This window comes from Salarias fasciatus, chromosome 10 (assembly GCF_902148845.1).
Source record: "Salarias fasciatus chromosome 10, fSalaFa1.1, whole genome shotgun sequence".
NCBI classification, from domain to species: domain Eukaryota; kingdom Metazoa; phylum Chordata; class Actinopteri; order Blenniiformes; family Blenniidae; genus Salarias; species Salarias fasciatus.
In genome coordinates this window covers 14,820,580-14,847,435 of record NC_043754.1, presented here as the reverse complement: position 1 = coordinate 14,847,435, position 26,856 = coordinate 14,820,580, and the positions used below count along the sequence as shown (strand labels likewise).

Genomic DNA, 26,856 nt, shown 5'->3' with positions numbered 1-26,856 from the left:
CAAATTTTCCAAAAATCATATTTTTTGTTTTGAACAGATTCAATGATAAATTAGGGTTTGACAAAAAAAAAAGAATTACATTCATTTAGCTTTGACATGATTTATTCTAGAAGTTGCTGTAAATCCTTAAAATAACTCTAAAATATTTATATCATCATCAAATAACACAAATGCCACTGCTTTACAAATGTAATTGATGGACAGTATAACCAGTACACATCCAAATACTGTTGCTGATCCAATTTATTGACTAATATTTCATTGTTCAAAGTATCAAATGCTTTCTTAAAGAACATATTTTTTTTTAAATATCTTCAAAGAGTTCAGTGATGTTGAGCGGTTAGTTCTGAATCCACACTGACTGTCTGAGAGTACATTTTACTTGTCATTGACGACTTTTACAAAATGATGTAGGACAAAAGAAACAAGTTTGTAATTGGTGAAGTGGTTTACTTGAAAATGACAAGTTTTGGAATAAGTTGAAAAGGTCAATGGTTTGAAAATACATAAAATACAACTATCATAGATGTTTTGTTTTTGGCCGTTTCTATGATTTCTTTTTCATCAATAGCAGAAACACTGAATTTTTTCCCTTCAATTAAAACCTTGTCTCTTTAATCTGCTGCAGCAGCAGTAATTTTATCTCCTATTTTGGTGAATATAAATAAATACTGCTCAGTTCAGGCATGCCGTCCATATTCTACACAAACACAGACATCACTGATACCAGCTGATCCACTAAAGGCCAAATCCAGAGAGAGAGAGACTCAGGCTCTCACATTGTGCTCAAGCATGTTTTTAGCCTGTGAGAGGGACCTGAATATCTGGAGAAAACTGCACAGACTCAAAAAATTAAAAGTCCACACAGAATTGCCTACAAGCTCAACCTCACCCTGAACCAGGGACCAATGAGGAAAGAATGCCATCAGGAAACCAACTTATGTGATTTAAGAAATAAAGGGATTTCTCAATTTAAAAAAAAAAAATGTGTTGTGCGTATTATCTTCCTGCTTCTTGAGCTCCTTCATGAGCTGTCCCTCTGACATATTCATTCTTCATACTGTCCATTCAGCTCAGCCTTCTGTCTCTAAACCAGAGGTCTCGGACCCAGGTCCCTGGGAGCCCCTGTCCTGCAAGTTTTCACTCCTGTCCTGCTTCAACACACTGGACCCTGATGATTATGAGCCTGTTAGTGTAGCCTGGGTAAAGCCAGTCTGGACTCTCATCTCTGTCCAACACATGGCTACAACAAATATAAAACAATCTGCTTTAATGCTCAGAGGCAATTCTATTTATGGCTGGTGAACTATAAAGCAAAAATAAAAAATGTAAAAGACACTACTGATGATAGCTCACGAGAGTTTATGGAAAATATCGCTCTTATATAACATTCCTGCAGACGATCCCAGTCAAATAATGAGAGGGCGGTCCACTTACAGAGTCCGGTAAAACCAAAATAAAGGAAGAATAAAAATAAAGATAAAAATAAAAATAAAAATTAAAATTAAATTTAAAATTAAATAAAAATATCAATAAAGTGAAGAAAATAACCTCATTTTAACTTTAAACCGAATTTTATGATTTACAGTTTGATAACATCACTTAAAATCAGTTCGCTCTCTAATACATTCCTAACACCAGCATAATTCTGATAACAGCACCAACAAAAACAATTGGAATTGTATTAAATGTATGCAGGCTTTTGTTTCTCAATTGGCTTCAATTGTGTCCTGAAAAAAAATTGCGACGATGCCAATAAACAGGACGACTGGCTAAATCTGTTCACATTCAACATTTAACAGGAAACTCACTTGGTTTTTCTCTTCCTTTCCAGTGGTCCAACAAGTAGGAGTCTAGTTTTTGAAGAAGTCTATCCACAAATGTTCCTGACATGAGAAAAAAGCGGACAAAGAAAGCTGAAGAGCAGTCGATGTGGCAGCGCTTTGCTTTCACTTTTATTTTATCGATGATTCCAGTTAAACAAGTGACGCTGACTGTAAACTGAACTCTGCCCCCCACCCCCATACCAGCGAAAACAGTGGCTATCGCACACGCAAATAACAATAATAAATATGTTTTATTGTTTTTTTTTTAATGACTTATGCATAAAAAAGCCTGCGGAGAGCTGATTGTGCAAATATGCATCTTAAAGTTTCGCGCAGGCAGCAGTGAAAAGTGAAAGGATTGACTCTCCACAGAAACAGATGACGGGTTTCCTCTTTATTGAAACCAAAAGCATTTTCAACTCTGCTTCCTTTAAAATAGTTGTTTGAGGTAGCTGTAGTTTAGAAAACTGGACCATCTTTTTTGTTGCAAAGTAACAGTTTTGCTTATGGTGCTAAAAACCAAGATCACAACCAAACTATGTACAAAGATAGTCAGTTCAGGAGCTTTTCAGAAGCCTGTATGTTCACATTTTTTTGATGCTGCTTTGCCTGAATAATAGAAAACCTCATTCTTTTGCACTTTTTACTGCCTTTTTCCACATATTTGATTTATGCTTTTTTAAATTGTCCAGATGCTGCTACTTTCACTCAGTTTATGACAAAAAAACTATCTGAAAAAATGTTCTACCTTCATTTTATATCCAGGGTTGGGAGGGTTACTTTAAAAATGTATTCCGGTATAAAATGACAAGTTACTTGTCAAAAATATTTAATTCATAATTTACTATAAACTTCAATTAAAAAGTAATGTACCACATTACTTTTAGATACTTTTAAAATACTTCACCAGCGAACAAAAATAAAGACAGACAATTATAATGTGTCATCCTCACAGTGCATACCACACAGGAAACACTGCTCTGAGGATTATGAACACATGCAGACCTCTGTGTGTTCAGCCCAAATTAATACCAACAACATGACATTCTCTAAACCTATACTGAGAATCTCACTTTCTTTCTGACTCAGGATCAGCTCCATCAGTTCAAACTGTGTCGTTCTACAGTACAGCAGCAGCACCAGGAGCTGTATTGGCAGTGTTAAGACACAATATTGTGTACAGCAAAAGTGAAACCAAAAGGATTGCAAAACAACCGTCAAGTGCGGCAGATCACAACTCACCTCATTCATAATTAATACAATACACATGCATACTGTTGATAAAAAAAACCCAACAAAACTGAACAAAAAAAAAAAATAATGAAAACTTGTGCTAATGCTGATTTTCAGTCAATAGGTCAAATCAACTGGGAGACATTGAACTAAAATACGGTATTTCTCTTACAAATATTCATTCATTCATTATCTACCGCTTCTCCCTTTTGGGATCGCGGGTGGCTGGAGCTAATCCCAGCTGCTGTGGGCGAAGGCGGGGTATACCCTGGACAAGTCGCCAGTCTGTTGCAGGGCTGACATATACACAGACATGTTTTTGGATCGTGGGAGGAAGCCGGAGTACCCGGAGAGAACCCATGCACACACGGGGAGAACATGCAAACTCCACACAGAAAGACCTGAGCCCCAGCTGGTATTTGAACCCAGGACCTTCTTGCTGTGAGGCCCGAGCGCTAACCACTGCATCACCATGCTCTCTTACAAATATTAATATAATTTTTTTGCAATATTTAAAGCTAAAACAAAGAGATGTGTCTGAAAGAGACACTACAGTAATGGGATTCACAAGTGATTTGGAGTCTATAGGTCAAATAACCTGGGAGCTATTGGGAAAAAAGACTCTTTTTCATAAAATATTTATAAAAATCATTAGGAACATTAACAGAGCAAACAAAGAGGTGTGTCTGAACCAGACACTGCAGTAATGGGATTCACAACAGATTTGGAGTCAATAGGTGAAATAACCTTCTGGGTACAGCACAGGCATGAATGCAACACATTTTTATCAAATCAGTATTGTCTTTATACATCTCGCTTTCTGTCTCTAATATAAATCTGCCAAGACTATCCCATTGTTCATTGATTACATCAGTCTGATTGTTCAATCTCCCCAACATCTTCTCACATGTTACTGCTTCCACCATCTGAGTTTTCCACATATTCAGCGTGGGGATTTGGGGATCTCTCCAACACTTCAGAAATGTCCTTGCACAGGTTATTAGGCCAGTTTCTAATACTCTAAAGTTAGATTTGTTTAAATGAGGTACTACAGTTTTTTTCCCCAAGGAGACACAATCTTGGTGATTTGGGAAGTTCACAGTTCAGCCATTTACCAAAACAATCTAAAACAAGAATCAAAAATCAAGAACCTTTATTGTCATTGCTCGGGGGAAGAAGCTGTGCTTCAGTCTGTTTGTGTGGGCTCTGATGTTCCTGTACCTCTTTCCAGAGGGAAGGGGTACAAACAGTTCATGGCCTGGGTGGATGGGGTCTGCAGCTATACGACCAGCCCTCCTTCGAACTCGGCTGTCATATAATGAGCCCAGATGTGTCAGAGGACTCCCCACAATCCCCTGTACTGTTTTCACCACCCGGGCCAACACCTACCTGTCCTGTGCGGTGCTGTTTCCGTACCACACTGTTGCACTCAGAGTATGCTCTCAATTGTGGCTGTTTAGAAGTTTGTCAGAAGCTGAGGGGAGAGTCCAGTCCTTTTTAGCTTCTGGAGGAAGAAGAGCAGAGCCCACACCAGGTGGGATGTGTGTGTGGACCAAGTGAGGTCAGATGTAATGTGGATGCCCAGGAACTTGATGTTGTGCACCCGCTCCACCACCTCCCCATGAATGTAGAGAGGGGAGTGTTGCATCCTCCTGGATCTCCTAAAGTCCACAATGACCTCATTGGTCTTGCTGGTCTTCAAGATAAGGCTATTGTGTGAACACCATCCCGTCAGTAACATTTGCTAAAACAGTATCCCAAAAGACTGGCTCCCTGACGAACACCACATGATCTCTGTTAGAGACATCAACCTCATTAGCGTAGAGTCAATCCATGATTTTCTGACATCTGACACTGTTACTGTCTGGTGGTACCAACCGGTACTCCAGTTTGTTCCCCTCTCTGACACACAGCGCACAATGACGGAGTCGTCGGAGGACTTCTGGAGGTGTAGATGGTGAAGAGGAAAGGTGAGAGGACGGCCTTTGCAACTATATATAAGCCATCAAAAGCAAGTATTTCATCTTTTCTTTAAAGAATTGAAAGTCGTAGAAATTTAATCTGCCAATTTTGTTATGTTAGCTAACTAATATATAATACAGCAATCTTAACTATGAGACAATCTGTTTTCTTGTTTTTTTTTTTTTAATTAAAACGATTCAGAAGAATACGATAGCAGTTCTTGTGCTAAAATGCACAAGCCTTTATTTTGAGAGTGACATTGAGAGTGACAGTTCAAATCTGTAAAAAAGACCATCTTTTGCGAAAGTATGCATAACGTGTGCAGTAGATGGACTAGGTGAATTTGCATCAGTAAAAGAAAAACGTTTGCATCCCCTGGTACAAATGTCAAAAACGGCCTATGGTTCCGTACCCTGCCCTATGATCATGGGAAAAGGAGCAGATCCTGGATTCAATTGGCCAAAATGAGCTACTTCGTAGTGTGAGGAGCGCAGTCACCAGCTAGGAGCACCAGATGTGCTGGAGCGGTCAGATCATAAATGATGACGTTACACTATATGATTGGCTGGAAGTTGTGAAGGATGACATTCAGGTTTGTAGTTGGCTTGAACAAATTACGCAAGTAGTTCAAGCAGGATTAAGGGGGGGGTGAAAATAAAACAACAAAGCAAGCTTGTACTGTAATACTGAAGAAAACAAACACTACAACTTAATTAGACTGTCTTAATAGCTTCACAGCTGTCGCTCTGTCATTCTGAATTAAAGGAGCTTAAATATATGTGCAAACATACTTGACATTTGTGACAAATGCAAGTTGAAATTACAAGAGAAGACATATCAACATAAACAACATACAATAATGTTCCTGACAAATACGTAGAAATAAAGTAAGATAAGTCATAGAACTAAAACTTAGTGTGTTTAATCTGGATATCTGATGGCCTCTCTTCATTTTCAACTTCCTTTGCTTTTCTGCCACACCTGTTGGGACATCAGAAAGACAGAGTGAAAGAGTGAGGTACTTTGCAAAAGCAGCCAAATAACACAATACTGTTTTGCAGAACTTCCTTAAAACATAGAAAATCACCTGATATCTGTGGTTCAGTGCATATTTGAACTCACCTGCATATCTGTTGCATTTCGGATACTGTCTCTGGCAAAGTCTTCTTGTACGTTTCAGGCAGCAACAGGCAAGAAATCGCCCCGATAATGGTCAATATCCCCATGAGTATGTAAGGAAGTGCTTTGTAGTATTGTCCTGCCAAAAAAGAATCCAACACTGAAATTATTTGGTCAAAGCAGACAAGAATGAATACATTTACTGCTGTATTTGCCTTAGTAGAACAGAACTGAATGTCCTTACCCAGGTAAATGATAAAGGGGGAGATGATGGTGCCGATGCGAGCAGACATGGAGCAACATCCCATGGCTGTATTTCTGAGGACAGTGGGGAAGAGGTCCGATGTGACAGAGAACATGACGCAGAAAGCTGCTGTGATGCCAAACTTTCCCAACATCTCCAGAAAAACAGCCACGCCAGGTGAACCTACAGGAAAGCAATGACAACCAATAAAACAGGACTACGAGTATGTTGGCCGATGTTTGAAAAGCAGTCAGTAGAGATGGACGCAGAGTTTAGAATCATTATATATCTCACAATACAACTTTGATCATGTTAGATTGATAATTTTTCTTGAGAAGAAAGTATTAGATTTTTTAAACTATATTTTTTGTTTATCTTAATATTTTTGTATATATATATATATTTTTTTTTTACATTGTGAATTTTGCCCATTTTCTAATGAAATACCTACCTATTGGAATGAGGTTCACGCAGAAGATCATAATGCCTCCGAGCAGGAGTGTAGAGGACTGACAGAAGTGCCTGGAGCAGTACTGGAGCAAAATTAGGGCAATTAAGTAAGCTGGCACTTCTATGACAGCTGATATGAAGCAGTTCAGGTAAGGGTCACCATGCAAATTTGAAGTGTTGAAAGCTAAAGCATAGTAACTGCTGGTGGTGATGAACCTGCCGAGACGAAACACACAAGGCACGAGTAAAAACACAAGACTGAACTAATAATCAGGTAAAAAGTAAAAAAAATGCTTTCATTCATATACAAAACCCAAGTGTAAAGTGTGATATTTGATGGACTCGAGTAAAATTCACACTGTGAGAAAACTGGATACGTACCACAGAAGTGAACACAATAATGTCATGGAGAGAACATTGCAGGATTTCAGAATGACAAGTATGTTGAATTTCTCCTCTTTTCTGATCATTGCATCTTCAATCTGAAAAAAAAAAAAAAAAAGAAATATTTGAAGCAATTTAACAATTTAAAATATTGATCCTACCACACAGTATATTACCTATAGGAGATTCTGATCTTTGGTGTAAATATGCCTTGAAGAAGGTGGTATTGCTGCATCCCTAATTACATCTTATTGTTTCCATTCAAAATAAAAAGAATTTGTTCATAACAGTACCTCAGCTTTAGTGAAAATATCCAGCGGGGCCTCTACTTTATTCATCTTGGCGGCTTCTTTCAGGATGGCCTCTGCTTCCTCCACCTTCCCCTGAGAAAACAGCCATCGAGGAGACTCTGGGATCAACCTGGTCAGATGAACACGAGAAGAAAAATATTAAAAAGAGACGAGCAAACAGTTCTTATAGGGCAAACAACACAAATGTGCAGCTACTGCAAAATAAACTTGTGTTGAGAAGCCGAGCCTCTCAAGCATAGTTTCAAAGAGATGTTATGACAGTAACATATGAATATTCTCACCACCACAGAGGGATGTAGATCAAGCCTGAAGCAGCCATGGGAATCAGTAACAACCGCCATTCACGAAGGAAGAAGGCCACTGCAGGCAAAGCCATGTACCCCACGGCCGAGCTCATAAAGACTCCAAGAGAGCAGAAAAACACCCTCGTTTTGGAGCTGAGAATCTCTGACCCTGTGGTAGAAGCCAGAGGAGCACAATTAACAAATGTCAAACTCAAATTATTTTTTATTAAAAAGTCGTTTCCGGGACCTCCATTAGGCTCCAAGATTGTTAATATACGTACCGAGCACAAATGCTACAATAACATTGGAGTATCCCCCACCACCCACAAAGAAGAAGATGAAGCAGAAGATCTCCCAGCTGGGGGAGAATATCTGTGCTGTGAGAGCAACAGTCTGAAGAATCATCATGATGAAGAGTATTGGCTTCCTCCCGAACCTGTGTGATCAATTCAGTTTTTAAAATCCTGTCAAGAAAATAGTGAATATTGTTTTGAAAAAAAAAAGAAAAAGAAAAAGAGGACTTCTTCATTACAAACCTGTCTGACAACTGGCCTGAGATCAACGTTCCAAACAGCACGCCAAAGTAATGAATGGATGTGGACAGTGGAAGTTTGTATGCATCGTCACACACCAAGTCCCACTGCAAAAATACAGGTAAGTAAGCAAACAATTACATGACAATTAAATCTAATTCTATCACACAACATCTCACGTGGCTGAAAAAATAAATAACTCATATTGTTACAGTAACTCTACCTTAATATTGTCTGGGGCAAATGAAAACATTGACCAGAGCTCACCTTTACAAAAGGAAAACATATCGACCAACACAATACTTGCAATATATTGTAATATATTACACAATAGACAAATAATTGCCAAATATATTGCATAATGTTTCAGAATATTGTATATAGTACATGTTATAAGGGCAAACACGGACTTGAGCACAAAACACATCAAACATGAAAACAATGTTTATGAAGACATTTGAAGTTAAATGAATTTCATTAAGCAATGAGTCTGGGAAACTATGCAAAAGTGAGTTTCTGCAGTGGCTCAGGCTTACTGCCGCTTTGTGCCACTTCTGAAGCTTTTCGCTGAGCTGTCTCTTTTGACAATTCACCTGTGTTGCAATTCAGATAAAGTTGCAACTCGTGAGCAATGAGCAAGTTTTGTTTTATTGCCATAGTCCTGATGGGTGTACTGAGACAAAAATATCTGTGACATAAAAATAACTTTGCACTTAATTTTCAAAGCAATTTCACCTCTAATTCTATTCTATAGCAGCCCAGGAAGGAGACACAGCAGATGTCAGCAGCAGGGATTACTTTCCTCTTACGATGGAGGATTAGGTGGAGATATTGGCTGGTCACAGATACATAAGTATATTTCATTCAGTTGAATCAATCTTGCTCCCACACTAAAATTAACATCATAGTCATTTAACTGTGAAGGATCAACAACAAAGAGACTTTGTTTCTTTTTTACCATAGCTTATTTTATTTTGATTACGGTATATTATTGCTCATGGGGAGGCCCAAGAAAAATCTAGAACTGATTATATCATTGGTGATATAATTCATGAAGAGATGATTCAAAATAAATAAACATGAATGTTTAAAGATTTAGTTTATACGTAGACATATGTGTGCATTATTTACTTTGTGATATTTGATCACTGCATTATTTGTATTCTTAAAGGAAGCAGGTATAGTTTATGCAGTTTCTTTTTTAGTATCTTGATTAGTTCTGCATGTGCTGTCACATTTGACTAAAATGTTAATGTTTCTTTTAACATTGTGTAATTTTCTGTGTTCATGCCATTAAATTAGATTATGTGGTTTATTACCCCGTGACTGTATCACTTCCATTCTGTGAGCCTGAAAATAATTTTCTCACAGGAATGGTGTTTCACTGAACATTTCATGTTCGTTGTTGTCATTTGGCACATAATGATTTGGCTTCTTATCCTGTAGAGTGTAGATGTTCCAGGGTCATTTTGGTTAACTTAATTCAAGATTAAAGAACTAAAGATGCTCTGGAGAGGCTCCACTAAGGAGAAGTTTAATTAAATGCAAAAGGATGATAAATCACTTAAAAGACCTCTGAAAAATTTGTCCCCCTCACTTCTGAGATGATGGTTATACCCCTGATAGGATCACTTTTGATGGAAGTGATTACTTTTTTTTGGACTAATGCAATAAAAAAGCAAATCAATCAATAAATCAATCCGTGCAACCCACTCTCAGTTAAGCAAGCAAGGAATGATAGTAAACATAACCTGTTTAGATTTTGTGGCCATGTAAAGATTTTAAGTTGTGAATTTCCCAATGGCTATTATTTTTTCAGAAATAGTACATAAGTGTGTATGCAGCTAAAAAAATACATGGTTGAACTTTGCCTGCTGCTGCTGTGAAGTATTTTCTTCCCTCTTGGAAAAAAACCTTCAGTATGTACTTTACAATTCTCAGTAGTTGCATACTACATTTGCAAGACTTCTTTTGCAGATCTAAAAGACTCAAAATATTTGTGCATATATTTTTTTCAAGAACAAAATTTAACTCCTTGAAACCTTTAACAACAAAAAAATCTCAAATTAAAACATTTCATAAAAAAAGCAAATTCAAGTGCAAATGTATCTAAACAGAAGTTACAAATCATTGACTGCTCACCTCTGTTACAATAGTTGACTGGTAGATTTCTTTGCTGTATTTCCAGCCATTGAGACAGCGCTCCTGAGGAATATCACTCACATTTACATCGACATTTGGAATGGAGTTGTTTTGAGAGAAACTTTGCACAATCTCCAGGTTCAGCCTCCAGCAGGAGCTGCGCTGTGCAACACCGTTGACTTTTTCCATTGGAATCGTAACGTTTCTCCACATCTCACTGATGTTGTAGTTTTCAGGAATATAGCATTCATGAGACGGAGTGTCTCCGACAAATACTATATAAATTCCAGCAAATCCATTTGGGAGGATGCTGATGGCCAAGGCAAAAAAGATCCTTCGTTGGAAGGGTCCCCAGGACCCCAGAAAAGATGTGATGGTGTCATAGTCCCTATTTTCACCTGCCATTATGCCACCAAAAGTTCTTGATTCAAAAAAATTGTAACGAATAAATAAGAATCATAGTCAGGTCATCGGTAAAACAGAGTGTATGCCACAGCTGTGCAGCATGCATTTGAAGCTTTTGTGAACTGCTATGCTGACTCTGCGTTTTATGTGCAGACCTCACCTGATCTGTGTTCATACACCGTTATGATGTGTTGTAACAAATCCTGAAACGCTGAGACTATTCCAAATTAATTTGCAAAGCTATAAAACACTTCAAGGATGTACGTCAGGACTTGGATGTTTTCTACTGAATAAACATGATGTACATTGCAAGAGAAAATAAGTGCTTTCCACAAAAGCTTCTTCAAGAAAACATTGGAAAGACAGTTAATGATTAACAAGCAACAGCAAAACAGTCATGGTAAGGATTTTTTTTTTTTCTAACTGTATGCAGTCACATGGACTAAAAAGACACATTGGTCCTGAAAGTTCTGCTGAGATGAGCAGTTTCAGTCCTGTCAAGACTTTTGCACACATTTAGCTCAGTAATCATTTATTTGTACTGTCTTATCATTGAACTGGTCTCTACAAAGCATAGATTTGGACGTGGTGTTGACAATGTGTGAAGTCTATATTCAGTAGTACTTCACAAGGGCAAGGTGACCTGAAATTATTTTTGTTTCATAATACCTGTTGTGAGGACAGAATGAAAGAGCTGTAATCATTATAAAATATAGTTTTATGAGTTACTTAATGCACTTCAGATATGCTGATCAGCAGAGTTTGTCACTTTTGGACCCATGCAGTTATCAGTCTTTCTGCTTTATCAGCCTGTGGGTCAATTGTCTTATCTGATATAACTGGGAAACACCTGACAATGTTATTATGAGGGGAAAATGTGTGCTAGGTAATTCAATAGAGTCACCAGGACAAACAGCAGCGCCATCATCTATTCAACTATTGTCTGAAACGTTGCTGTTTGTGAGGTACGGTGCTGGTGTTACGACCAAATGTTCGGACATATGCAGGCCTGCGGTAGTCTCCATGTCACATCTCAGAGCGCAAACCGGAGATCACCAGGGTGTGGCTCCTGACTGCAATGCCTGCAACTTCTGCATGCTTAGGTTAATTTTACTGCCTACACCTTCAGGGTGGATGGAGATTGGCCTCTATTCAGAAGAGACTGCAAAAATTCCAGGACTTTGGGGACCACACACAGCACAGGGTCCTCCCTACGGGTGTTGGACCACTGTGCAAACAGCTTCCATCTATTGTCATACTGCAGCCAGGTGGATGGCGCTCTGGTACTCAAGATGGTCCATGTGCGCAGCAGGGGAAACCATGTCTGCGCCAGCCAGAAGGGGGCCACAAGGAGCAGAGTGTGGCCCTCCTCAAGACAAGATAATCAATTGCTACTAATCATATGTGATTGTCAGCCATTTTTTATTGAAGTAGATTTCGGGAAAAGAAGGAGATGATTCAGGATGCCAGGCTCTTAATGGAACAGATGCTCATCTTTATTCCGAATGAGAACAATGTAAAATCCAAATGTCCAAAATAAAGTCCAAAAGATCACAGGAGACAATTACTGTGGTGCTGGAAAGCAGGAGACAGGAAAGCAGACTGATGTAGAACTACCAAAATGGAAACACAGATGAGTGAACGGCCACAACAAACAGAAGACACTCAGTAACCACCCTGCTGTACCAGGTGCAGGTGATCACATGCTGGAGTTAGAGTGCAGGGCTCGCCCAGGCTTGTTATGCACCCGAGATGAGCCCGAGATGAGCGCCCTAGAGGGCGCAGGATAATGACTGATAATAACTGCCCACCTGTCAAAAGAACATTTGGGAAGGCAATTTGGCGTCCCTACTGTACACTGCGCCCGAAGCGGCAGCTGAGTTTACCTATATATCCACAATTGTTGATCAGTAAAGAAAAAAAAAATTTAAAAAATAGTAGGAAGTTTATCATTTTATTTTGTCAAGTTTCACATGTGTCACCATGTTACTCCAACAAACTGAAACATAGGGGCAAACTACATTTTATATTTTGAGTTAAAGACATATTAGAGGATTCTCCACCTATTTCGTACAACATGGCCGATTTGCCATTTTTGGAGCACTGCGCATGCGCAGCTCCCTCCGCATGAGGACTGTTGGTAGCACGCACGCCAGCCGCATGTCAGTTTGTTTACATCCGCGAAGCTGGAGCATCGTCTTTCCGCATAGGAACACATTTGTAATCATCTCAGAGTCTTCTTCCAATCATACATAAGAATACGATCCTTAAAGTAGTGTCTTACGTGTTTATGCAACAGAAACACATTTGAATGGGATAATAATGTTACCTGTTCAGCAGAAACTTCCCCATGTCGTGATCAGTCCGAAATCCCTTTTGTGCTTTGAATGTCCGCCACCTCGTAAAGGAATCTCCGAGTAAAACACGCATTTTGCCCTTCTTTTCTATGGCTTTTCTTCTATCCTCTGCAATCTCAAACAATGTTCTTTTTTTTTGGCTAGCCATCTTCGGAGGTTTTCGCGGGAGGAGCAAGCCGCTTCTGAATGACGTGTGATGGTCGCTCCCACGTCATGTCACTTCCTAAACAATGCTCTGCGCATGCGCGGCTCGAAACCAGAGCGCGCACAGAGGCGGCGACTCCACATAATATGTCATCACGCAAATGCCTTCCCACATTGATTGGTATTATGACTGCCAAATTACGATTTGGAACGATATAACGATGATTGGTTCTAAGGATCCTCCAGTATGTCTTTAAACCAGACAATCCAGCTTTGTTGTCAGCCCACTTTTACATATTTTCTGAACAAATCAGAAGAAAAAAAAAGTCACCTTTCAGCTACTCATTGGCAACATACTCTGTGGATTTGCATCTTCCAAATATAATTGCAACTTTTAAAATAAAAGACATGCAAAATTTTAAACAAAGACAAGCAAATAAATCTGCATAGTAAAACTTTTGAAATAGGCAGGGTTGGGAGGGTTAGCCTACTTTAAAATTGTAATCCGGTACAATTACAAGTTGCTTGTCAAAAAATGTAATCAGTAACTTACTCTAATTACTTCAATTAAAAAGTAATGAACCAGATTACTTTTAGTTACTTTGAGATTACTTCACCAGCAAACTTAAAAATAAAGACAGACAAATACAATGTGTCATCCTCACGGAGTATTGACAACTCTACAAACAGCACTAAATGCTCATAGTGTTATCAAGACATGCTGAACTCTTGTGTGTTCAGCCCCAATTAATACCAACAACATGACATCCTCTAACCGACTGAGAATCTGACTTTCTTTCTGACTCAGGATCAGCAGTACCAGTTCAAACTGTGTTCCTCCAGTAGTTCTACAGAACAGCAGCAGCACCAGGAGCAGTATTGACAGTGTTAAGAGACATTTATATTAAATACTCAATCTGCTGTGCAACTGTACTGCTGTAGTGAGGAGCAGTGTTTTGTGTTCAGGTATGCCATGCTCAATATTTTTTTCAAGAGTTCAGAGTTCATTCATTCCTTAGTGGCAGAAGGTAACGCTCAGACTTCAATAAATCCTCCATACAGGCTGAAAATATTATTACCTCCATTAGATTCTTCTGAGTTCAGCCTGGTTAGGCTGCAGTTCTCAACAGGCAGGTTACTGACAGGTTAGCAACCTAATAACACTTTAGCTTCACTGTGAGTTCAGCTGTGTTTCATACCTGTAGATGTGTCTTCAGGTTTGATGAGTCCCTGGATGTTGAGAGCATTTTCATAGCTGGAAGGCAGAATTTGCATTGTACAGAGAAGTTCTGGGCCTCATCTGACTTAAATGCAAAATGATGTCTAAATTTCCAGGAAAAGAATGAGTTTCTCTCCCTGGGAGCAGCCATGACTCCAGCAGCAGGTGGTAAAATCCATGGAAATACGGGTTGTTTCATTCATATAACAGCAGAGTGGGAGGCTGTTCCAAGATAGCGTTGATGCGGCATCTATCATTTATATATCTACAGCGCCTATTGTTTATAAATCTATTTTGGTGTCGCAGTTTGTGTCTTAAAGTACTGTAAAGTGCCGTAAAGTGTCGTAAAATCCGCCTCGGTAATCCCTGTTTTTATCAGATATACCTGTAACGAGATTACAGATTTTTTTTAATCTACTGTAATGGATTGCAGTTACATTTTTTTTTGTATCCTGACTATGTAACGTTGTTACACGTAATCTGTTACTCCCCAACCCTGGAAATAGGCTACATCACTTAAATAGCTACAGTCAAAGTGTAGCAGTCGACAACATTGTGAATGTACAAAAACACAAACAGGAGCCACAAGAAACTAAAACTTGGTCTCTATGTTCTGGAAATGTGATGCACGGTCTCCGTTTTCAACTTCCTTTGTCTTAGTCTTGTTGCCTCGCCCCCTGTTGGAACAATGAAATTTTTCTTGAACTATTTTCCATGATCATGGTAAATTTCTTTTTGCACATAGCAATGATTCCAATAAATGTATAGATTTTTTGAACTTACCTGAAAATCTGCTGCATCTGTGACAATGTCTCTGGCAAAGCCTTTTTGTGTGTTTCTGGCAACACCCAACATATAACAGCCCCAAAAATGGCTAAAGCTCCCATTAGAATATATGGAAGTGACGTGTTGTATTGTCCTGCCGAAAAGGAACTTCAGGTTAAGAAAAACAGATTTTTCATTGGAATGTTGAACTTGCTGCTATAAATTTTAGAGTTCATGTACTGTCGATTAAAAGTGAGTGTTGACACATTTTCAACAGGTAACATCATTGAGAGAGACATACATTCACCCACAAATAGCCTGGATGAACATTTTGGATAACGGGAAGCAGGAAGTGCACCTAAAGAAATTCTTCACATGCAAAATAACGCCAGGCTCACACTGGATGCGTTCCAGCTGCAGAATAGTGATGTGTCGTTCGCGAACGTAATGGCTCTATGAGCCGGCTCTTTGAAGTGAACGACGGGAGCCGGCTCCCCACCAATCAGGAGCCTGCTCACTTCGAGACGCTTTTTTTCTCTGTCTGCGCTGCTTAGTGTGCTGAGCAGAGGGGGGAGGGGCTGCAGCCGAGCACACACACACAGCAGCAGCACAGTGAGCACAGGAACGGGTCAAGAGAGGAGAGAGAGTGCAATATGGGGGACAAAAAGAAAGAAAGTAAAAAAGAAATTAGTCATATCAGGAAAAGGAGCCAAATTTGGACTCATTTTAATTATATTGATGGCTCCAAAAGCAGAGTGCATTGTCTGCAAGACCAAAATGTCATATAGTTCCCTCTGAGAGAATCTTCTCTAAACAGGTCAGATAATCACCGATGGAAGAAGCCGAATCAGTCGCTCAAAGCTGAGGCACTTGGCGTTTCTAAATGCCAATCTTCAGTAGAGAGTGCTGATTTTTTTTCTTTTTGTTTTACACATTTTAATTTTTTTTTTTTTTTGCGTGTTTTTCAGGGGTTCTGTGTTGTTTCAGTCTAAATTGGTCAAAAGTTGAATTGTAAATAGTTAGAAGTTCTTGTATTTTATAGTTTATTTATAGCATTGAAGAGTTAATATTTGTAATTTTTATTTTGTTGTTTTGAATTTTTTTTCAGGGATTCTGTGTTGTTGTTTGACTTTAAATTTGTTGAGTGTATAAAAAGCTAAAATTGTTTGTATTTGAGAATTTATTTTTTTGTAGATCTGTAAATCAGTCTGCCCCAGGGCAGCTGTGGCTACAATAGTAGCTTACCACCACCGAGTATGGTGTGAACAGGTTAATGTGATATTGCAGTGTGAAGCGCTTTGGGCTCTGTCATGCAGGGTAAAAAGTGCTGTACAAGTGTAGTCCACTTACCATTTACCATTTAAATTTATATTTCGTGTGTTTTTCAGGGATCCTGTGTTTCACTTTAAATCTGTTAAGTATAAAAAAGCTAAAAGTTTATTCTTGTATTTCATAGTTTATTTGTTGTTGCACTGAAAAGTAAATATTTGTAATTTACATTTTGTTGTGTCATGTGTTTTTCAGGAATTCTGTGTTGCTTGACTTTAAAGTTGCTTCGTGTAAAAAAGTTAAAAGGTTAAATTAGTTGAAAGTTCACTGCAGAGTGAAAAATAAAGGCTATCATAATATAGTAGTATAATACATTTTTTTTATTCATTATTAATTCATTTTGTGCATAACGTTACATTATTATTGGTAATATATCGATTAAAGCAACAAAAAAAAAATCTGAAGAGCCGTTTGGGAGCCAAAAGAGCCGACTCTTTTTAGTGAGCCGAACTGAAAGAGTCGGTTCCCTAAAAAGAGCCGGAATTCCCATCACTACTGCAGAATAGACACTGCAGCTAATCCGTAGTCATTAAAATCAATGCTATGGTCACACCGGCCACGATCCGACTGCAGTCTGGCTAAGGAACCATTGCGGAGCTCCGTTAACTTTCCGCAAGGATCCCATATTTCCGCTGCTTTCTATTGAGTTAAACAGGTTTCATATTGTTTTGGGGAGAGAGCGACGGATCTTGCAACCTCCTCCAGGAGACCACAGAGGCACCGGAGACAGTGTGAGTGACAGTGCTGCGGTAATTTTGTACCGGAGACATAACGCATCCAGTGTGAGCCCGGCGTAAAAAAAAAATTGAGAATATAATTGGGGTTATATGACTCCTGGATGACCGTCTGAAGGAGGTATTGAAAGCACCAAATGTTCCCTTCGAGCATGCACAGTTTGAGTATACATACCAACAACGTCACCTGTAACCCCTGGGTGAATCGAGGAAGTTAACAAGTTCCGGTGTCAGATTCGGCTCCTGAAGAATCTTCTCACGTGAACATGAGGATTCTGAGTATACACAACGCTCTGGCGGTAATCTGGGATTCATAGAACTATAGTTACATTCACAAGTTTGGTTCTATTTCATTCTGACTGACCAGATCTGGAAAAGGTGCCGAGCGTCATCCTGGAGGCAACGGAACATATCTCATCAAGGGGTACTCCCCTCAGGGTGGCCCACGATGTGGACACCACCCTGATAGAGTGGCAGCATACACCCGGTTGCAGGGGTCGCCCTGCTTTTCGGTAAGAACAGAGAATTGTGTCCAGGACCCAGCGGGATAAGCCCTGCTTGGAGAGAGCACAGCCCTTATCAGGGCCTCCATTGTAGACAAACAGTTGTTCGGACATATGCACGCCGGCAGAAGTCTCCATGTTGCATCTCAGAGCTCTGACTGGACACAAGAGCTCTGCTCTGGTCAAGAACTGCTCCATGGAGGGTCATGTTGAGCGAGTCCTATAGGTTGGTTAGAGCGCAAACCGGAGACCACCAGGATGTGGCCCCTGACCACAATGCCTGCAACTTCTGCATGCTTAGGACGATTTTGCTGCCACATAAACCTTCAGGGTGGATGGAGATTGGCCTATATTCAGAAGAGAATGCAAAAATTCCAGGACTTTGGGGACCACACACAGCACAGGGTCCTCCCTACGGGTGTTGGACCACTGTGCAAACAGCTTCCTGATGGCGGATGGCGCTCTGGTACTCAAGATGGTCCATCTGCGCAGCAGAGGAAACCATGTCTGTGCCAGCAAGAAGGGGGCCACAAGTAGCAGTGTGTGGCCCTCTTGAAGGACTCTCGGGAAGGTTGACCAAATCAAAGGGTGATGCAGAAAGGCATAAAGAAGGCCCTCCAACCAGAGGTGTGCCAGTGTGCCCTGACCCAGAGGGCCGGTGGGTTCCCTTCAGGGAAAACTGAAGTGGACAGTGGGTTAACTGCTGAAAAGACCCCAGATTGTGCACACCAACTCTGGGTGAAGGCACTACACTCCTGGTGAGGGACTCCGACAGGAAAGGGAGTCTGCTGGTTCATTCTGGTCCCCAGGTAGACCCAGGCCTACAGGCTGGCCATATGGGGGGCCACCCAACTGAGCAATTGCTGAAAAACCTGCAGCAGTTGGGCAGACCTGGTGCTGCAGTGGTGGTTGATGTGGAAGACAGCCGAGGTGTTTTCTGACTGTATGAGCATGTGCCATCCCCTCAGGTGGAGCAAGAAGTGCGTGAGGGCCACATTGTCTGCCCGCAGCTCCAGTACAATGATGTGATCTATGCCGTCCTGCACAGACCACTCTGCACTGCCCTGTGCTGCCAGATAGTGGAAAGCGCAGGGAGACTGGCTTCCACAGTGATGTCTCATGGCAGACTGAGGCTGCATCCAACAGGACGCTCTTTCACAACCAAGCCCTTTACCTCCATGGGGCCAGGGCCAAAACACACTGCTGCAACACCCTGATCTTCCAATGGCGATGCTACTTGGTATCCAAGTGGAAGCTACGAGGGGGTACCCAAAAAAAAAACGGAATTTGGTCAGAAAACAATAATAATATGAGTTCTATTTTTCTATAGAGTTCTATTCTATTCTAGGTTTTATTTCTGACATTTCAAAATAAAACACCACCGTCGCCTTCAAAATAATCTCCATCCGCATTAATGCAGCGCTCCAGTCGTGTCTCCCACTTCACGAATGCGTCGTCAGACCCGCGCGTAATTGTGCCATTTTTTGCCGTCTGCGATTTTTCTGTCACCTCCTCCACATCTGCAAACCGCCGTCCCTTCAGCTCCTTCTTCAACTTGGGGAACAAGAAAAAATCACTCGAGGCTACATCTGGCGAATTAGGCGGATTGGAGAGGAGATTCATCCCATTCTTCGCCAGAAACTGCGTGCCGCGCAGCGCCTTGTCCGCTGGCGCTCTGTCGTGGTGGATCAACCGGGCTCCACTCCGCCACTACGTGGGCCGCTTCCTCCTCACATCCTCACGGAGCCGTCTGAGGACTTCCATGTAGTAGTCCTGATTTACAGTCTGACCTGCAGGGACAAACTCGCTGTGGACGATACCCTGGACAGCGGAAAAGCAGCTCAGCATTGTTTTCACGGCTGAGCGCACCTGACGCATGGACATCTGGCCCTTTTTAAACCACCCGAACCACTCATGGACCTGAGTCTTCCCCAGAGCATCATCCTTGTAGGCTTGCTGCAACAAGGTGAGTGTTTCTGCTGCTGTGTTTTCCCAGCAAAAAGCAGAATTTAATGTTTACGCGCTGCTCTGGCTTCCCAGTCAATGTCGCCATTTTGGAAAAAATCGCAGACCTCCTCTGCACTCTGTTGCTATAAATAACGCCTGACAGGCGTCAGTGTAACTCTCGGACCTCAGATTCTCACAGATGTGCATGAGGCTTACCTGCAGCACATCTGACGGCCAGAAGTTGGAACTCATTATTATTATTGTTTTCTGACCAAATTCCGGGAATTTTTGGGTACCCCCTCGTATAAACCACTTCTCCTGGGCGATAGTTCATAAAACCTCCATCATTGTCAGCATGTAGAAAGGTAGTACCTTCAAGTAGCGATTGAATTGGGGCTGACTGCTATATCTGCCAGTTTTTTTGGGCACAAGGAAGTAGGATGAGTAGAAACCTACGAAATCCGCTAACAGATCCACAGCCTCAATTGCTCCCTTGGCCAGGATGGTGGACAGCTCCTGGTCCAGTGCCAAAGTTTTTGCCGAGTGATGATGGTCACCTTGACCCGACTGGAGATGGGGGATCAGCATTGCAGTCTGTACCGCTGGGTCAAGGTGGAAATCACGTAGGTGTCCGAGGTTGCCGAGAAAAATAACAGACGGCCAGCTCAAAGGCATCAGTCCCTGGCCCTCGGGCCACTATGGGTCCCAGAGGGAGGGCTGGGGGGGCCTGCAGCCCCAGTGCACCTGGCCGATAAATGGGCAGGGACACGAAAATTCCTTCCCGGCCCCTGCGGCAGCTGCTGGGGATCATGGTCCCTGGGGTGGTCCGCCCAAGGTGGTGGGTGGGGACTCGAAAAAGTATAGGGGCCCCGGTTGTCCTCTGGGGGGCCCAGCGCCTACTGAGGTTTGAGAGCAGATGCCTAGTTTTGCTAGCTCTCCAGCACCTCCATTGCAGCTGAGCCAAAAAGCTGCCCTGGCTCCGCCACCACACTCTGAAGAGTCCTTGTAGCTGCCTCTGTGAAAGGGGATGGTGCCAACCACACCTTGTGCTGTGCCCAAACCAGTAAGGACATCATTTGCCCAAGCTCTCTTGATAAATGAGGAAAGGCTTGTAGACCCGTGTCACTAAAGCTAATAGCTGAAGGGTTAACACTTCCTTCATGAGAGGCAGACAGGTTGAACATGAGGTGACCCATGGAGTTCCCAATACACTCAGCTCGCGCACCAGCATAATGGACTCTCGTGATGAAGTCATTGGTTATCCAACACTGGGGTCGGGGGCACCTCACAACTGACCGCAGAGACTCCTCCAGTGACACGATGAGGGATGCTATGGCCAGTTAAACCTCAGACATGCATTGTAGGATGGCTTCAGCTGTGCTGTGCATGGCCACCAAAGCCTGGCCATCTGCTGAAGCTCTGTACTGTCACTCCAGCACGAATACAGCTCCCTCAGGAAATCCTCTGAGGGAGAAACTGCAAATGCTGAGTTGGGCTGCCTGTGCCGGAAGAAGGCTGGGCAGGCTGTAGGATCTCTAGTTGCAGCCTTTACAAGGCTGCAAGCAGGACCACCCGGATTGAGTCATTCCCTGTGTCACTCAATAAGCCCAGAGCCGACAACAGGGATGTTGACTCTGACACCACAGAGACCTGATCACCCTCCTCATCATGAAAATGAGAGGCAGAAGCTGCAAGGGACACTATATCATCGTCAGGGGCACATACTGGTGTGAACCAGGTGGATGATATCCTCACCTTGTCCACAGGAGTGGCCAGCTGACATCCACGCAGGAGAGATCTCATTTCTGCCAGTTCTCTATGCAGTTGATCGATGTACTTCTGAGGTAAGCTGCTGCTCAGTCTTTGCCCTCTACCTGGGGGGTCTGGCCACAGCAGCAGTCCCCCCATGGCACCTTGAGCATCTCAGGTGAGAAGATGGCACCCTGGAGAGGAGGGATCATCCTCAGCAACAGAGGATGCCTGCTCCAGCCCAGAAACTCACAGACATGTAGCTGCAATCCATGCAGGGGTTGTCCAACAGCTCCTCCCTGAGGTGATAACAGCCAAGATACCTTGGGCAGAGGTCATGACCATCATCTGCCTGGAGAGAAACCCCACAGGTAGTACAATGGTGAGAGCTGTCCATTAAATTCTCGCTGGGCTGTGTCCGGGAGAAGGAAGCTGCACCGAGGCTCCCTCCTTTTCCTGCCCCTTCGCTATGGACACCGTGCGCCGGAAAGCGGATGGGCAGAACCGGCAACAATAAGCCAGGACACTGCAGCGGTCCTCACCAGTTCCAAGAGGACACCCACCATGTGGTAAACAGCAACAGTGGGCCCCAATAGAAATAGTAGGAGAAAAAGTATAATGTGGCCCTACCAGCAGCGGCAGCTAACAGGACCGAGTTGTTGAAAGGTTGGGATCATTCTGATAAGCCATGTGAGCAGGGCTGGCCTGGGCTTCTCAGGCGCCCAAGGCGAAACCTGAGATGAGCGCCCCGTGGGAGCGGGCGGCGGGGTTGCCGAGCGGTTCCGAGAGTGTTGGGTGCCGGGGGGGGGGTTTTGGGGGCTGGTCTTTGGTGACCATCATGGCAGCTGTGTGTAACAAGATGGCAACTGCCATGAAAGTGCCGTGTTTTTGCTTTAATATTGCTCCCTGACATCAATTTGTAAATATTTCCACGAATGTAAATAATGTTTGAGTGAAACGAATGAGTTACAGTTGTTAAAATGTGTGTTACTTTGTAATTTTGTTTAGTTAAACCTGTTTTTATAGTTGCTTGTGCTGTGTATGTTTTAAATGTGTGTTCTGGAAAAGTAAATTGCTTAGTAGGCCAATCAAAGTGTTAAAGCCACTGGTGAAATGCATTTTTTTTAAGTTGATGAGCAGTAGTTAAGTGGATCAAAGCTCACATTGAGATTTTTACCACCAGAATTTGTTATGGAAGGTATTTTCTGTATAGAAGCATATTGTTTCTGCCACGGTGGGTTGTGGTTGTTCCATCAGCTGACCTGTGTGTCATGTTGGCGCTGACTTGGTGATTTGTTTTGAAGTTGTCCATTGTAAATTGAAAGACATAGGATGGGGAATGAAGTATTTGAAATGTTGATTGAAATGAGAAAAAATGGGTGATTGTCTGTCCAATAAAGACAGTGAATGGCCTGCGTGGTGTAACCATCCACGGACTCACGTCTCTGTTTCTCCTGTGTAAAACAGGAAATCACATCTGTATACAGGCCACACGAGGCGTGGGGCCTGTCACACATACTCAAACTGCGCATGCACAAAGGAAACATTCAGTGCTGTCAGAACCACCTTCTGACAGTCAGTAGGGATGAAATACAACTTTCAACCTCCTCACAATAAGACTATTCTTGTAGGAGAGACAAAGCATTAATTCCTGCACCACGGTGCTGCCTTTTAACAAGATCAGTCATCAATACATTGCGGTGATTCTTATGAAAAAAAGCCAAACTAACATAACCACCAACTTTTATTTTTAACCAGCTTCTCAACATTCTGTGTGGGTGCCCATTCTTGATGCCAATTGTGGAGATACCATTGCTACTGCTGGTCCTGTTACTCAAAACATAAAACAGTTGAATTTACCCAGGTAAATGACGAAGGGGGCGATGATGGTTCCAATACGGGCAGCCATGGAGCAACATCCCATTGCTGTGTTTCTGATGACAGTGGGGAAGATCTCTGATGAGACGGCATACACCACACAGAAAGCAGCAGTGATGCCAAACTTTCCCAACATCTCAAGAGCCACAGCCACACCTGGTAAACCTGCATGGAAATAAGGCAGAAGAAACAAAGAAACAAAAAAAGTAATTTGAAATACCTTTTTTTTTTTAACTCCAAGAGCCGATGAACAATAGAAATCTTGTCTAAATAACCAAAGCATGCTTAAGTAAACGAAAATTTATCTGCGAATGTATTTGGAGTGCCTACCAACACCCTATCATATTGTGTATTTTCCATTTTCTAATCATTTCTGTTTGTATGCACCTTTGGCGCATATTTCATGAAACAAATTATGAAAAAAAAAAATTGCACATTACCCATTGGAATGAGGTTCACACAGAAGATCATAACGCCTCCGAGTAGAAGTGTGGAAGACTGACAGATGTGCCTGGAGCAGTACTGGAGCATAGCCAGGGCAATTACGTAGGCTGGCACCTCGATGACAGCTGATATGAAGCAGTTTAGGTATGGATCACCATGCAAATTTGAAGTGTTCAGGACTAGAGCATAGTAACTGATGGTGATGATGAACCTGTCAAGATAACAGAGATAAGAAATATGAGTGAAAACACAAAACCAAACCACAAAGAATTTAAGAATGAATTCTGAGTCATCTGGGAAGCCCAACATGTTTTCTCTTGATTGAACATGACTGGAGAATGCAAACTGTCAGCTGCTGTGTTTGTTGATAATATTTTCAGGATTTATATTGCATCAACAAATTGATACCACATCATCACATACCACAGAGATGAACAGACTAATGTAATGGAGAGAACGTTGCAGGATTTCAAAATGTTAAGTATGCTGGATTTCTCCTCTTTCCTGACCATTGCATCTTCAACCTGAAAAAACAAAGAAATATTTGAAGCAATTTAACAATTTCAAATATTGATCCTACTAGACAGTAAATTACCTCTAGGAGACTCTGATATTTGGTATAAAAATGTTTTGAAAAAGGTGGTATAGTTGCATCCCTAAGTATATCTCATTGTTTCCGTTACAAATAAAAAGAGTTTGTTCATAACAGTACCTCAGCTTTAGTGAAAATATCCAGCGGAGCTTCTACTTTATTCATCTTGGCGGCTTCTTTCAGGATGGCCTCTGCTTCCTCCACTTTCCCCTGAGAAAACAGCCACCGAGGAGACTCTGGAACCAACCTGGTCAGTTGAATACAAGAGTACAGTATGTGCTGAAAAACACAACCTTTTCACCAACATATGTACACATTTTCCAGAAAAAGACGATTCAGACATGTTTTGATACATGATTACATAAAGGATCTGATATGATTCAGTGAGCACAGGGGTGGAGGCCACTTCAGGGAGACTTGAAAAATGTTGGTTATTAATTCTTCTTTCAACTTTCCTAATCGCATTTGCAAGTCACAAATAACTGACAGGACAAGACATGTTGAAAGGATGGGTTTTGTTGTTTTCATATAAATTTCTCACCACCACAGAGGGATGTAGATCAAGCCTGAGGCAGCCATGGGAATCAGTAACAACCGCCACTCTCGGAGGAAATAGCCCGCTAAAGGCATGAACATGTATCCCACGGCCGAGCTCATAAAGACTCCAAGAGAGCAGAAAAGCACTCTGGTTTTGGGGCCGAGAATCTCTGACCCTGTGGGTAGGAGAAGTGAAACAATAGCCCAGTCAATCAAACCTGGCGTAAACTTTGATAAAATAATAATCTCAAGGAGCAACTTCTCTTAACCATTTATTTTCAATAAACACTCCGGTTAAGGTCAGAATGGTGACATTCATACCTAGCACAAATCCAATGATGTAGTTCGAGAATCCCCCACCACCCACAAAGAAGAAGATGAAGGTGAAGATCTCCCAGTTGGGGGAGAATATCTGTGCTGTGAGAGAGACAGTCTGAACAGCCATCATGATGAAGAGTGCTGGCTTCCTCCCGAACCTGTGTGGCAAGTTAAGTTGATTAAATTGCTGTTTTCAAACCGCTACCAGGGACATTGGGAAAATGGTTTACAAAAAAATAGCTTCTTCCTCACAAACCTGTCAGACAACTGGCCTGAGATCAGCGCTCCCACCAGCACACCACCGTAATAAAGAGATGTGGACAGTGGAAGTTTGTATGCATCGTCACACACCAAGTCCCACTGCAAACAAATAATCAGGCTGCCTCACATGCACATTTAATGACACGCAAGCATGCAAACAGCCGTTTGAAAGAGTGACACTGATTTATTGATGTGATACTTGGCCGTAGGCAGACAGTGCTGTTTCATATATTCACAGAAAATGCACAGACGCGTTACAACAGGGAATACTTGGCAGCCTTTTCCAGCAAAATAACTTTGGAATTCTGAGTATTCTTGCATTGCTTGCTTCCATTAGTCTCTCTTTTTCATTATTAGAATATGTTTCTTTTTTGTGCTCATATCAGTGGTTGGAATAAGCTGTTTTAAGTGCATATACAACACATACTTAATATTCTCAACAGCTGATCTCTACTGATATACATATTTTATATTTCAAATAACTTTAGGACCATTTAAAACTTAACATGGTCATAAAGAATGACATAACATATCTCAACAAAACCTTAAAGACTCATTGACTACTCACCTCTGTTGCAATAGTTGACTGGTAGATTTCTTTGCTGTATTTCCAGCCATCAAGACAACGCTCCCGAGGAATGTCACTCACGTTTACTCCGACATTTGGAATGGAGTTGTTTTGAGAAAAACTTTGCACAATCTCCAGGTTCAGCCTCCAGCAGGAGCTGCGCTGTGCAACACTGTTGACTGTTTCCATTGGAATCGTAACGTTTCTCCACATCTCACTGATGTTGTAGTTTTCAGGAATATGGCATTCATGAGGTGGAGTGTCGCCGACAAATACTATATAACTACCAATAAATCCATTTGGGAGGATGCTGATGGCCAAGGCAAAAAAGATCCTTCGTTGGAAGGGTCCCCAGGAGCCCAGAAAAGATGTGATGGTGTCAAAGTCCCTGATATTTTCACTTGCCATTATTTCAAAAAAATTCTTGATGATTCAAAGATAAAAACCTCATCAAAGTAGACTCTGAAGCTGCGTTGCTGTTGATAGGCAGGTGACGGACTGCTCTCTACAACTCTATGATTTCCTTTTGAAGCCAAAGTCAGCTGTCAAGCTGAGCTCACACTTATGTCCAGCCTTCACCTGATCTGGGAGGTTATGTAGTTACATGGAATGCTGTAA

At 41.7% G+C, this 26,856-nt stretch overlaps 2 protein-coding genes across 2 annotated transcripts; both read right to left on the bottom strand.

Moving 5' to 3' along the window:
- Nucleotides 1–5,926: 5,926 nt before the first annotated feature.
- Nucleotides 5,927–10,893, bottom strand: LOC115395711 (solute carrier family 22 member 4-like). The gene is made up of 10 exons (XM_030101344.1): nt 10,489–10,893; nt 8,350–8,453; nt 8,095–8,249; nt 7,811–7,982; nt 7,512–7,638; nt 7,216–7,316; nt 6,836–7,050; nt 6,385–6,567; nt 6,144–6,279; nt 5,927–5,993 (listed from the first exon to the last, which is right to left on the bottom strand). The coding sequence occupies exons 1-10, from the start codon at nt 10,891–10,893 to the stop codon at nt 5,927–5,929; spliced, it is 1,665 nt and encodes a 554-aa protein (XP_029957204.1).
- Nucleotides 10,894–12,592: 1,699 nt separating this feature from the next.
- Nucleotides 12,593–26,646, bottom strand: LOC115395710 (solute carrier family 22 member 4-like). The gene is made up of 10 exons (XM_030101343.1): nt 26,239–26,646; nt 25,666–25,769; nt 25,413–25,567; nt 25,096–25,267; nt 24,675–24,801; nt 24,386–24,486; nt 23,959–24,173; nt 23,501–23,683; nt 15,397–15,532; nt 12,593–12,665 (listed from the first exon to the last, which is right to left on the bottom strand). The coding sequence occupies exons 1-10, from the start codon at nt 26,644–26,646 to the stop codon at nt 12,593–12,595; spliced, it is 1,674 nt and encodes a 557-aa protein (XP_029957203.1).
- Nucleotides 26,647–26,856: the final 210 nt, after the last annotated feature.

Excerpts from the sequence above, each read along its gene's own strand:
- LOC115395711 (XM_030101344.1), bottom strand. The coding sequence starts at position 10,893 with ATGGCAGGTGAAAATAGGGACTATGACACCATCACATCTTTTCTGGGG. Across the intron at positions 8,250-8,349 it reads TCAGGCCAGTTGTCAGACAG|GTTCGGGAGGAAGCCAATAC; the intron begins GTTTGTAATGAA and ends TTGATCACACAG. Across the intron at positions 7,983-8,094 it reads TATTGTAGCATTTGTGCTCG|GGTCAGAGATTCTCAGCTCC; the intron begins GTACGTATATTA and ends CTTCTACCACAG.
- LOC115395710 (XM_030101343.1), bottom strand. The coding sequence starts at position 26,646 with ATGGCAAGTGAAAATATCAGGGACTTTGACACCATCACATCTTTTCTG. Across the intron at positions 25,568-25,665 it reads TCAGGCCAGTTGTCTGACAG|GTTCGGGAGGAAGCCAGCAC; the intron begins GTTTGTGAGGAA and ends CTTGCCACACAG. Across the intron at positions 23,684-23,958 it reads TGTGAACCTCATTCCAATGG|GTTTACCAGGTGTGGCTGTG; the intron begins GTAATGTGCAAT and ends ATTTCCATGCAG.